The sequence below is a fragment of the Balearica regulorum genome, chromosome W, assembly GCF_011004875.1.
Source record: "Balearica regulorum gibbericeps isolate bBalReg1 chromosome W, bBalReg1.pri, whole genome shotgun sequence".
In the NCBI taxonomy this organism is placed as follows: domain Eukaryota; kingdom Metazoa; phylum Chordata; class Aves; order Gruiformes; family Gruidae; genus Balearica; species Balearica regulorum.
The window spans coordinates 13,670,846-13,683,823 of NC_046219.1; the positions used below are offsets into that span (position 1 = coordinate 13,670,846).

The window sequence follows — 12,978 nt, forward strand, 5'->3', positions numbered from 1 at the left end:
TGGAACAGCCTCAAATTTAAGTTATCGATTTTGACTTATACAATTCTAAATGGTACAGAGCCTTCTAAGAGAGTGTCCTGGGTCTAGCTGGGCTGGAGTTAACTTTCTTCATAGCAGCCCCTCTGTGGTGCTTTGTTTTGGATTTGTGGCTAAAACAGTGTTGATAACACACTGGTATTTTGGCTGTTGCTGAACAGTGCTTGCACAGTGTCAAGGCTTTCTCCCTCTGTTCCCCCTGCCCTCCAGCAAGTAGGCTAGAGGTGGGCAAGAAGTTGAGAGGAGACACAACACAGCCAGGACAGCTGACTGAAATTGGCCAAAGGGATATTCCATACCATATCGAGTCATGCTCAGCAATATTTAAAAAAAAAAAAAAAAAAAAAAGTGTGTATGTGTGTCTTCCAAGGTAGCCATTGCTCAGAGACTGGCTGGGTGTTGGTGTGCTTGTGGGAAGTAATGAGTGATTGCCTTTGCATTGCTTCTGTTGTTTTGTTTTCCGTTTCCCCCAGCCCCCTTCCTTCATTCTTCCTTCACTTATTAAACTTTATCTCAACCCACAAATTTTCTTGCTTTTGCTCTTCCTATTCCCTACCCTTTTCTGCTGGGGGTTGGGGGGAGTCAGCAAGCAGCTGTGTGAGTGGTTAGATGCTGGCTGGAGTTCAACCCACCACAGACATGATCTTTCTAACATTGCCTCAAGTGCTATACAGTTGTACAGACAAAACAACTCTTTCACTGGTTTAACTTGTTTTAATCAGGATGAGGAGAAGCAAAGGAGAGCGCTATACTAACAAGACTGCAGCTTTGCCAATGTAAATGATACATATGCTGGTACTGCTTCTGCTCGTATATGTGATCTGTATCTGTATAGTCTATTTGACTTTCATTCTGATAGAGGTTCTCAAAGCCAACTTTCACTTCCATTTCATAGAAAAAATGTTTCTGGCAAGGTTTTTATCAACAGCTAAGCTGGTGTTTTTTTGTTGTTTTTTTTTGTGTGTGGTTTTTTTTTCCTCTCCTCCTCTAAACTTTGCAGTTTTTATTTTTTTCTTGCGTATGTTAAGCCAAAAGATTATTTTCATATCTCTTCCAAAATCCTTTTTTTGCAACTCTTGCAAGACATGCGTGAACTGGTAGAATCTATAGGTGAATGGTCTGAAATAGTTGATAATTTAAATAGCATAAAACAGTAGCTTATAAAAGTTTTCCTTTTTAAGAGGTTTTGAGAACAACACTTGGCTTTGCTTCAATTGCTCCCTCTGCTACTGTTTCCCCCTGCCCCATTTGATTGTTTGGGGTAGAAAGAGGTCTGACTAGAGTTTTGTAAATAAAAGAAAATTGAGGTAAGGGTAAGGAATGTTTGAATGATGAGTCTAACCTTTGCCTTAAACTGAAGTATTCTTTTGTCATATTTTGCAGTCTGTGAGTTGCTGTGCATCTGTATTTGCTTTTAATAGGCTGCGTGTTGGGTTTGGGGAAGACCTTTTTTGGCTGAATATGGTCTGGTGACTGCTGTCATTTTGTTTAGGTGCAGGCTTTGATACTGTGATCTGTGTTTGTCGTTTGAGAACCAGGTTATAGCCTGAATTGAAGCCTGAGTAGGCTTAAAATACAACAGCCTGAGTCAGATCAGTTACCTCTGGTTCTGCTCGTTTACTGAAAATGAGCAAATTGGGGAGGAAAGAAAAAGCTGGTTATAGAGAACCTTTGTCCCCTTTGGATGGTTATTTGGGGAAACGGGTTATCTGAACCTGTGAAGTTTTAAAAATTCTGTGTATTGGAAATAAGTAATTTGAGAGAGGTTGCACATGTAAATATTTGATAACTTTATTTGAAACAAAGGTTTGGAATTGCATCAGTTTTAACCGAGAACTTTCATTAGTTTCACTGATCTGTTGTGTGAAAATAAGCAGAAGCCTTAAATTCTAAGGACACCCATTGTTGCATTGTTTTTTAGGTGGTATCATGGAAAACTTGACAGAGCAATTGCAGAAGAACGTCTTTGGCAAGCAGGAAAACCTGGAAGTTACCTTATTCGAGAGAGTGATCGGAGACCCGGTTCATTTGTGCTTTCATTCCTTAGTAAAACAAATGTCAATCATTTTAGGTGAGAATTAAATGTTTTATCTTAAAACACTGTAACCTGTTTATTTGTGGTTTTAGAACTTAGTATAGAAAACAATTGTATTATAAATTGAGTATTTTTTACTTTACTTTTTATCCATGTATGGTATAGCTCTTTATCAGGGTTTAATTGTTTTAAACCATGCTACTTAAAAATTCCTTTACAGGCTAAAGAATGAAAATGTGAGGAAACCAACATCATCAGAATAGAGGAGCTTGTCTAAAGCTGTTGTGACTAAATTTACGGTGATGTGCAGGCTTCTTATTTGTAATCTGAGGAGATTGTTTTGAGTCTATTCCTCGGTTATTGCAGCTCACAGGACATACTTGAATGTCAGAGTTGTAGCAAATCTGGGTGCTTCCTTTATAAGAAAGAAATAACAAGGAGAAACAAAGAGGTTATGTATTTAATAATATGAGGATTTGCTGGAATCAGCTTTCAGTATGTGTTAGAATTAGTTGTTCTAAATACAAATAGCCCTTTATCCAAAATTGTAACCAGGATTATTTTACCATTAGAAAGTTATATACATTAATTTATTCTCATTTAGTGTAAATGAGATGTTCTGGGAAGCGCTTGAATGTTAGTCAGCCAGTAGTGTGCTGCAGTGTGATGTTCATTTTCACAAAATAGGATATCAAGTGCATCTTCAGCAGTAGAAAAAAAACTTTGTCAGCTATCTAGATAACAAGAATATAGATAATATAGAAGATATTTCTTCTATGAAGAAATAAACAGAAAGCAAATTTACTTGCAAAGCAAACAGTAATAGTATGCTCATGCTGTCTGAGCTAACAATCATGCTTCTCAGCCGTACTGATTCTTGTTTGGGAACTGGTTACTATGTAGCAGTAGTAGAAAATTAGATTTTGTTAATTTAATACTTGCTTTTTAAGTGCTATTTTTAAGAGTCTTATTTTTAATAACTTCTGCTTATTGTAACCAATATCAGGTGTTGAATGTTGGTTCATGTCCACCATAAATTTTTTTCTGCCATCTCGGATAGAAAATGGGAAACCATTAGACTACTTTCTCAGAAAGGAATCCTTATTATCTTTTCAAATCTTAAAGAATCTTTCCTTCTTGGATCTGTTAAATATGTGAAGAGATAACTATTCAAAGGAAACTAATTTGTTTGCTGATACTGTTCTTCATAGAACAGACATGCTTTTGGTTTCATTTGTTGACTGCAGAGTATATATGTTTTTGTTATTAGAAAGGCAGATGCTACACTCAAACATTTTTTCAGCCTGGAGAATGGCAGTCTTGAAGTTATTTCAGCCAAATATAGGGATGTGTCCACTGGGTCCCACAGACTGAAAGTGTCGCTTTCACCAAAGCTTGTTCTTTGCCAATTGCAGCCTTACAAAAATGGGTGAAATTTCCATTACTCAACAATCTCACTGATATATTGTTTCCTAAAAATGATATTTTTTCGGATTAAACTTTCCTTACATATTTCTGTTTGACTAAAATACCAATATTTTAGGTGAAAGTTCTCCAAATTCCTTCCCCCCCCCCCGCGCCCCAGTTGGATATGGGCATATGTTCATGCAGCATATGATTGAATGATAGTGTATGAGTCCATCAAAACTAAATTCTTTTTGGCTGTAGTAGCAACTCTCCAAAAAACATACTGAGTGATATAAAATATTGGGGAGGAAAATCTTTTTCTTTTCATCTTGTCCTTCAGAAGTTTCTGTGATTACGGAAGTTTTTGTATTTACTAGTCCAGTGTGTTCTGAAGAAAGGTTTCATTTGAGCTTGATTTAATAATATGTGGTGGGTTGACCCTGACTATACGCCAGGAGCCCACCAAAGCTGCTCTGTCACTCCTCCTCCTCAGCTGGACAGGGGAGAGAAAATATAACGAAAGGCTCGTGGGTCAAGAGAAGGACAGGGAGAGATCACTTGGCAATTACCATCACGGGCAAAACAGACTCAACTTAGAAAAATTAACCTAATTTATTACTAATCGAATCAGAGTAGAGTAATGAGAAATAAAACCAAATCTTAAAAACACCTTCCCCCCACCCCTCCCTTCTTCCCAGGCTCAACTTTACTCCCGGTTTTCTCTACTTCCTCACCCCCAGCAGCACAGGGGGATGGGGAATGGGGGTTGTGGTCACTTCATCACACGTTGTCTGAGCTGCTCCTTCCTCCTCAGGGGGAGGACTCCTCATGCTCTTCCCCTGCTCCAGCATGGTGTCCCTCTCACGGGAGAGAGTCCTCCACGAAATTCTCCAATGTGAGTCCTTGCCACGGGCTGCAGTTCTTCAAGAACTGCTCTAGCATGGGTCCCCCACAGGGTCACAAGTCCTGCCAGCAAACCTGCTCCGACGTGGGCTCCTCTCTCCACGGGTGCCTGGAGCACCTCCTCTCCCTCCTCTTTCTGCACTGACCTTGGTGTCTGCAGAGTTGTTTCTCTCGCATCTTCTCACTCTTCTCTCTGGCTGCAAAAATACTGCTCCTCATTTTTTTCCCCCTTCTTAAATATGTTATCCCAGAGGTGCTACCTCCGTCGCTGATTGGCTTGGCCTTGGCCAGCGGTGGGTCCATCTTGGAGCCGGCTGGCATTGGCTCTATCAGACATAGGGGAAGCTTCTAGCAGCTTCTCGCAGAAGCCACCCCTGTAGCCCCCCTGCTACCAAAACCTTGCCACGCAAACCCTATACAAATAAAATATGAAACACCAAATTTCATTTAGAAGCCTAATCTCTGAATAATTTACCATGGATTTTATAAGGAATCTGTTAGAAAATATGCCAAGAGATCTAGTCTAGATCCTTAAAGTTATATTATTTTCTGACTCCCCTTGCCAGTGCTATATGCTTAAAAACTTCAAATTTCATCTCTGAAGATTGATCTTAGTATACGTTTTACGCTCCTGTTTGGGAGAAATAATATAGTTTAAACAACTGACCTGAGAAGAGAGATTTTTTTAAAGCAGGAATGTATCAGAATACTGACCTCTTAAAGAAAAATAGAATAAAAGCGTAAGAAACCAACTACAGATAAATAATATACTCATCTGAGTTTCTCAGCAGTTAAATTTGTTTTTTCCTTTTGTTTTTTAATTGTTCATGAGCTTTGTACAGAAGTCAAATGCTAAGTAGAAACCTAAGTAGTCAGACATGTTTAACCTTTTGTACTATAACTTGTTTTGTAATATCTTTAAGATAAGTTGTCTTCTGGAAACTGGAGAGAGAGGTAACATGATGCTAGGTGCTGTTTTTTCTTTAAGTGAAATTTGATTAGTTGACTAGTAGTTTCTCTCAATTTCTTGTATTTTATTGCATGCTTTTATTTTCACTGATCAATGACATTATATATTCTTAGACTTCAGTTTGTGAAGGTATATTGTAAGACTTCCTCCTTTGGCGGAAGTGCTCACTAAGCCACTTTCCATCATTTATCAGTGGTCCTGGCTAAGCAGGGAGGTCCCAGTTGACTGGAGGTTAGCAAATGTGATGCCCATCTACAAGAAGGGCCGGAAGGAGGATCCAGGGAACTACAGGCCTGTCGGTCTGACATCGATGCCGGGGACGGTTATGGAGCGGATCATCTTGAGTGCCATCACACGGCACGTACAGGACAACCAGGTGATCAGGCCCAGCCAGCGTGGGTTTATGAAAGGCAGGTCCTGCTTGACTAACCCGATCTCCTTCTATGACAAGGTGACCCGCTTAGTGGATGAGGGAAAGGCTGTGGATGTTGTGTACCTGGACTTTAGTAAAGCCTTTGACACCGTTTCCCACAGCATTCTCCTGGAGAAACTGGCCATTCATGGCCTGGACGAGCATACTCTTTGCTGGGTAAAAAACTGGCTGGATGGCCAGGCCCAAAGAGTTGTGGTGAATGGAGTTAAATCCAGTTGGCAGCCGGCCACAAGTGGTGTTCCCTAGGGCTCGGTATTGGGTCCGGTTCTCTTTAATATCTTTATCAGTGATCTGGACGAGGGGATTGAGTGCACCCTCAGTAAGTTTGCAAACACCACCAAATTGGGCGGGAGTGTTGATCTGCTTGAGGGTAGGAAGGCTCTGCAGAGGGATCTGGACAGGCCGGATCGATGGGCCGAGGCCAACTGTATGAGGTTCAACAAGGCCAAGTGCCGGATCCTGCACTTGGGTCACAACAACCCCATGCAACGCTACAGGCTTGGGGCAGAGTGGCTGGAAAGGTGCCCAGCGGAAAAGGACCTGGGGGTGCTGGTTGACAGCCGGCTAAACATGAGCCAGCAGTGTGCCCAGGTGGCCAAGGCGGCCAACAGCATCCTGGCTTACATCAGGAATAGTGTGGCCAGCAGGACTAGGGAAGTGATTGTCCCCCTGTACTCTGCACTGGTGAGGCCGCACCTTGAATACTGTGTTCCATTTTGGGTCCCTCGCTACAAGAAAGACAGTGAGGTGCTGGAGCGTGTCCAAAGAAGGGCAACAAAGCTGGTGAAGGGTCTAGAGAGCAAGTCTCATGAGGAGCAGCTGAGGGAACTGGGGTTGTTTAGCCTGGAGAAGAGGAGGCCGAGGGGAGACCTTACTGTTCTCTACAGCTACCTGAAAGGAGGCTGCAGTGAGGTGGGTGTTGGTCTCTTCTCCCAAGTAACTAGCGAAAGGGAAAGAGAGGAAATGGCCTCAAGTTGCACCCAGGGAGGTTTAGATTGGATATTAGGAAAAATTTCTTCACTGAAAGGGTTATCAAGTACTGGAACAGGCTGCCCAGGGAAGTGGTTGAGTCACCATCCCTGGAGGTATTTAAAAGACATGAAGATGTGGTGCTTAAGGACATTGTTTAGTGGTGGACTTGGCAGTGTTAGGTTTATGGTGATCTTAAAGGTCTTTTCCAACTTAGATGATTCTATGTTCCTAAAAATGATTGTTTTGATACTCTGCAGCAAGAGTGCTGGTGGAAAGTATGATGTTATTCCCATTTACTACATAATTTATTGGAAACTAGCATTCTGCAGGTTTCATAAAACTGCTGATTTCACAATTTTTACCAAGAATTATATTCTTTGAGTAGATTAAATGTCTCATTCACTTTTTTTTCCCCTACGTATAACTAAAGGAATAGTTCAATCCCTCTGTCAGTATTTTCTCCCTTCTCCAAGTTGCTTTTCCAGATAGCTCTTTGCATTTTTAAAGCAGCGTTATTACACAGGACTGCTGTCCAACTTCTGTGTTGCTGGTCCTCTTGATGCCATCAATTTACATAACTGATTGTTTCTTTGGATTGTCTGGTCAAAAATATTGTTTTGACTTTTTAGAACTTGTATTGCATAGCAATATGAACAGACATGGTATTTTCCATTTTTTGGTATGACAAGTGTGTTCACAAATCTGAGTACTGAAATACGCACCCCCAGCACCCCACAAAAAAACCCAAGCAACCCCCAAACCAAACATACACCCCCCTACCTGAACTACGTAAGTTAGCAAGTAAGATGAGCAATTTTATAAGAACCGTCTTTTGTGTTAAACTATTGAAATGGGGTTGTTTTTAAGCATTTTTCCTATTTATTAGGAGACTTTTAAATTGAGTACGTTATTATTACAAAGTTATTTCTTATGTTTTAGCATGGATACTAGACTAACTGTAGAAAAGTGACTAATTTTTGAAGATATTTCAGTATTCTGCACTGTATAATTAAGTGCAGTTATTTGTTTCCAAAATATATTGATACTTTGCCAAATTTATACAGTCCTATCATATAAGCTGCATGTCCTGCATGATAGAAGTATTAATGCTGTTACCTCTACTAATGTAGTATGTCGTTTCTCCAGGATGCTGGTAATTACATTTTTGTGTTTAATTTCATTTAGTTCTAGCAAATCCTGCTTACTTTTTTGAGTTTGTAGTGTTGCATTTTGTTGAATGTAGACAGCCTGCTTTAAAAACTCAACGTTATCCTAACTTCCTTTTAAAAAATAAAAAAAATCACAAAACCAACAAAAAAAAACACCCCAATGATTTGTAGCAAAAGATTTTCTTCTGTCAAGCTTCCTTTTCTTTATCAACAGGATTATTGCCATGTGTGGAGACTATTACATTGGTGGACGTCGCTTTGCTTCACTCTCGGACCTAATTGGTTATTACAGTCATGTGTCTTGTTTGCTGAAGGGGGAAAAACTATTCTTTCCAGTAGCACCTCCAGAGGCAAGTAGTAAAATTTTTAAATGTCATTTACTTAAATATTAATATAATTAATCTTGCATTCAATATTCATAGTTTTCAATGAAAAAAGCATTGTAGACAACTTCCCCTAGTTCTAGAGCTGTCTCAGTGTATGGTGAAGTATAAGGAATATATAAACACGTTCTTACTGATAGAAATGATAGTAACGATTAAAAAATTGTTTTTTAATGAAAATCTGTAATGAGAAAGCTAGATATCAGGTATTGCAGTTATCTCCCAATGTAGTAATAACATTGTATGTAAACTGAGATAAACAAGAAAATGTGCGGTTCTTGGCTAGGAAAGAGCACTGTTGTAATGTAGTTAGTCTCTATAGAGTTTTACACTGACTTAATAAAGTATTTTAAAATAATATTACTATTTTGTAGCAAAGATTTCAAAATATGCATCCTGGAAATAACCAAAGTTCCTGAAATCTGGGCTTTTTTCAAGTGACTATCCTTAGGACAATATCAGTAATTAAAAAAAACCCAAAAAAAACAGCCCCCCCCCCCGAACACCTGCAGTCTGCCCCCCCCCCCCCCCCCCAAATAAAGATGTTTCTGAATGTTAAACTTTCATAAATTTCCACTAAGTGGAATAAAGTTCTAAAGTACTCTTTCATGAGAATTACATTATTGGTAATTTGATTTTTAGAGATAATGTGACCAATAATGTTACAAGGCTAGAAACAAAATGAGAGCTGTTGTAGATAACTTTAGGAATTAAGCATTTCCTGCTCTTACTATTTTTGACCCTTTGAAAACTTAAAACTAGCAAAGGGATACAAATGACTATTACCAGTCTTTTGCCTCAGAATAGCATAATGTTGGGGAGAGGAAGTCTACACTAGAATGAAAGGGAAAATTAATATCTTTGCACTCTTCTCTTAAATTGTAGCCTGTGGAGGATAGAAGGAGAGTTCGAGCAATTTTACCTTACACCAAAGTGCCAGAAACTGATGAAATAAGGTATGTCTTAATACTAGGTAGAAGCAGTTGTGAAATTCTTGGAGTATTTATAAATACTAATGATTTTAGTATATGTTCACTATGCAAATACTTTCCAATTGCATCTTAGACTTAATGCTCTGGGAGGTTAAAGGTATGATGCCTCTTTGCCTCTCTTATTTTTTTCTTTTCTTTTTCTGTCTCATGTCTTGTCATCTCTCTCCTTGTCTTTTTTTATCTTTTTCTTTTTTCTTTGTTTGTTTTATCCCCCCCCATGTATATAGCAATAACACTTTTATTCTGGGTATACTGTTTCTATTAATTGTGAGGGGAGTTACATTTAATTGCTAGAACTATGAAACTTAGTTTAGAAGTAGAACATTACTAATTTAAAGGCTTACCCACTTTGAGAAAAATGTAAGTTTGTGCATGAAGGATTTCTGTTCGAAAAATGTCTCATGTGAGGGTTTGAAATAAATTGGCTCCGAATTTGCCTGCAGAAGTAGCTAGTAACAGATAAATAGTTCAAGCCAAACCAATCTTTGACCACTAGAAAGAGAATGTGAGAATTGACTCTGATAAAATTAAGAACAGTATTTTTAGTGTTTTCCCTGAAATAAGGAAAAAAAGGAGACATGGCCAAAAAAGCTTGCCTTTAATGCTCTAGCGCTCGTTTTGTTGCCTATGCCTAAAAACTCTGTCTTTAAAATGGAGCAAGAATGATTCCCTTTCCTTCTCCCTCTCCTCTCTTTTGGAAACAGTCTGTATTGAACAAATTATGCTTTTAAATGTGTAATCTTAATATTTTAAAAAGTTATTGAATTGCCTCTCTGGACGCCAGATGCCCACCAGAGCTGCTCTATCACTCCCCCTCCTCAGCTGGACAGGGGGGAGAAAATATGACAAAAGGCTCGGGGATTGAGATAAGGACAGGAATTACCATCAGCAATTACCATCACGGGCAAAACAGACTTGACTTGGAGAAATTAATTTAATTTATTGCAAATTAACACCAGAGTGGGATAATGAGAAATAAGAACAAATCTAAAAACACCTTCCCCCCACCCCTTCATTCTTCCTGGGCTTAACTTCACTCTTGAATTCTCTACCTCCTCCTCCCCCACCACCCCCCCCCCCAGCAGCACAGGGGGATGGGGAATGGGGATTGCAGTCAGTTCATCATTTTCTCTGCTGCTCCTTCCTCCTCACGCTCTTCCCCTGCTCCAGCATGGAGACAGTCCTTCAAGAGCTTGTCCAATGTGGGTCCTTCCCACAGGCTGCAGTTCTTCATGAACTGCTCCAGCGTGGGTCCTTTCCACGGGGCGCGGTCCTTCAGGAACAGACTGCTGTGGTGTGGGTCCCCCACGGTGTCACAAGTCCTGCCAGCAAACCTGCTCCAACGTGGGCTCCTCCCTCCACCGGTTCACAGGTCCTGTGTCGTGGTTTAACCCTAGCCGGCAACTAAGCACCACACAGCCGCTTGCTCACTCCCCCTGCAGTGGGATGGGGGAGAGAATCAGAAGAGTAACAGAAAACTCATGGGTTGAGATAAAGACAGTTTAATAGGTAAAGGCCGCGCGTGCGAGCAACGCAAAGCAAGACAAGGAATTCATTCACTACTTCCCATGGGCAGGCAGGTGTTCAGCCATCTCCAGGAAAGCAGGGCTCCATCATGCGTAACGGTTACTTGGGAAGACAAACACCATAACTCTTAATGTCCCCCTCCCCTTTCTTCTTCCCCCCAGCTTTATAAGCTGAGCATGACATCATATGGTATGGAATATCCCTTTGGTCAGTTGGGGTCAGCTGTTCCACCTGTGTCCCCTCCCAACTTCTTGTGCACCCCCAGCCCACTTGCTGGTGAGGTGTTGTGAGAGGCAGACTAGGCCCTGACTCTGTAAGCACTGCTCAGCAATAACAAAAACATCCCTGCATTATCAACGCTGTTTTCATCATGTATCCAAAACATAGCCCCATACTAGCTACTATGAAGAAAATTAACTCTATCCCAGCAAAAACCAGCACATCCTGCCAGGAACCTGCTCCAGCACCGGCTTCCCATGGGGTCACAGCCTCCTTCAGGCGCATCCACCTACTTTGGTGTGTGGTCCTCCATGGGCTGCTTGCAGATATCTGCTCCTCTTTGGGCCTCCATGAGCTGCAGGAGGTCAACCTGCTTCACCATGGTCTTCACCATGGTCTTCACCATGGTCTTCACCATGGGCTGCAGGGCAGTCTGTGCTCCGGTGCCTGGAGCACTTCCTCCCCCTCCTTCTGCACTGACCTTGGTGTCTGCATCGTTGTTTCTCTCGCATATTCTCATTCCTTTCTCTTCCAGCTGCTGTTGCACATCAGTTTTTACCCTTTCTTAAATATGTTATCACAGAGGTGCTGCCCCCAATGCTGATTGGCTCAGCCACCCTTGCAGCCCCCCCGCTACTTTTTTTTCCTGTAAACTGCTACTCATTTCCTTTCTAACATTGATCTATTAAGAAAATCCATGGGATGGTTGTCCTGTCCCACTTGGTGGGGGAGGGTGAGGTTAACTTTTAAATTTTCTGCGCAGTAGTCAGGAGTAATGACAGTTACTCAAGAGGTTCAAACAAATCACAAATTTACTTAATACTCAGCAGAACTACAAAAGATAATGGCTTGGCAAAAGTTATAACAATACTTAAAACTCGACACAACCACGAAAGATAACGGCTTAGCAAAACTTATAACGATATTACCCCAATGTGCCAAAAACGAAGTTAGAGACAAAGAGAGGGGCGGAGAGAAAAAGAAAAAGAGAGGGAAGAAAAGAAAAAAGATATCACCACCCTTGGATCCAGCAGCGTTCTCTGCTTGTAGTTGTAATTCTTTAGGTGGTAGGCGCGCACTGAAAACTTGTGTTTCCCCTTTTTATAACCCAATGTGCCCGTCCCATAGGCAGGGGTTCATCACCACTGAGCAGGCGCAGTATGTGTTCAGGAATGTTCCGGAATGAGTCGGTGGGCTGTGGGGGTCTTGGTGGTCTCATTGTCCCCCTCCCTTTGGGGCTGACTGAGCGATGACCGCTCGTGGGCACGCATGCGCAGCAGACGGTCTTTGTCTGCATGTTTCAGGAATAAGGGAGTTGGCTCCCAAGATGACACCCTGCCTCCAGAAGTTCTGCCCTTGGTCGATACTCCCTCGGTCAAAATGGGTGTTTGTGACATTCACTTGTTATCAGGGGCCTTACACCACCCCGTGGCTCAAACAGACGTCTTGACTTCTTGGAGGTCATCTTCTAAGGTGGTGATTCTCACATAGTGAACAGGGGGGGAAAGGAGAGAAGAGAAGGAAGAGATGACATGGGTAATCATACAGTGAACAACAGCTATGCCAATCATTAAGAATATGAAACCGACAACTAATGTTAGTCCTATTTTCATTAACCATGCCCCCCATCCTGTGAGTCCCATGGATCCTAGGATGGATTGTAACCAAGAGTTTGGAGTCTTGCCATCAAACCAGTCTTTTGGTTGCATGGATTGAAAAAGTTTGGCCGTCTGGCCTGTTATCTCCTTAATTTTTGTTCGAGCCTCCTCTATTGAGGTAGTAGTGTTGTGTATGGTGATACAACATTCTCCGTCGGTGAGATTTAACATCCCACAAACTCCTTGTTCTTTAAGCAATATCATATCCAGGGCTAGACGATTCTGAAGGGTCATCTTCGATACCAGTTGGACCTGTAAATTTAATTCTCCAAAA

At 41.2% G+C, this 12,978-nt stretch overlaps 2 protein-coding genes across 2 annotated transcripts in view; one reads left to right on the plus strand and one right to left on the minus strand.

Annotated features, from left to right (window-relative positions):
• Nucleotides 1-12,978, minus strand: part of LOC104641365 (ras GTPase-activating protein 1-like) — a 502,600-nt gene that overhangs the window by 283,682 nt on the left and 205,940 nt on the right. The gene's annotated exons all lie outside the window — the stretch shown is intronic.
• LOC142599153 (ras GTPase-activating protein 1-like) overlaps nucleotides 1-12,978 on the plus strand; it is a 109,900-nt gene that overhangs the window by 24,929 nt on the left and 71,993 nt on the right. The window contains exons 2-4 of the mRNA XM_075738883.1: nucleotides 1,958-2,107; nucleotides 8,140-8,275; nucleotides 9,194-9,264. Of these exons, the coding sequence (XP_075594998.1) occupies nucleotides 1,958-2,107; nucleotides 8,140-8,275; nucleotides 9,194-9,264 (357 nt within the window). The remainder of the gene's footprint in view (nucleotides 1-1,957; nucleotides 2,108-8,139; nucleotides 8,276-9,193; nucleotides 9,265-12,978) is intronic.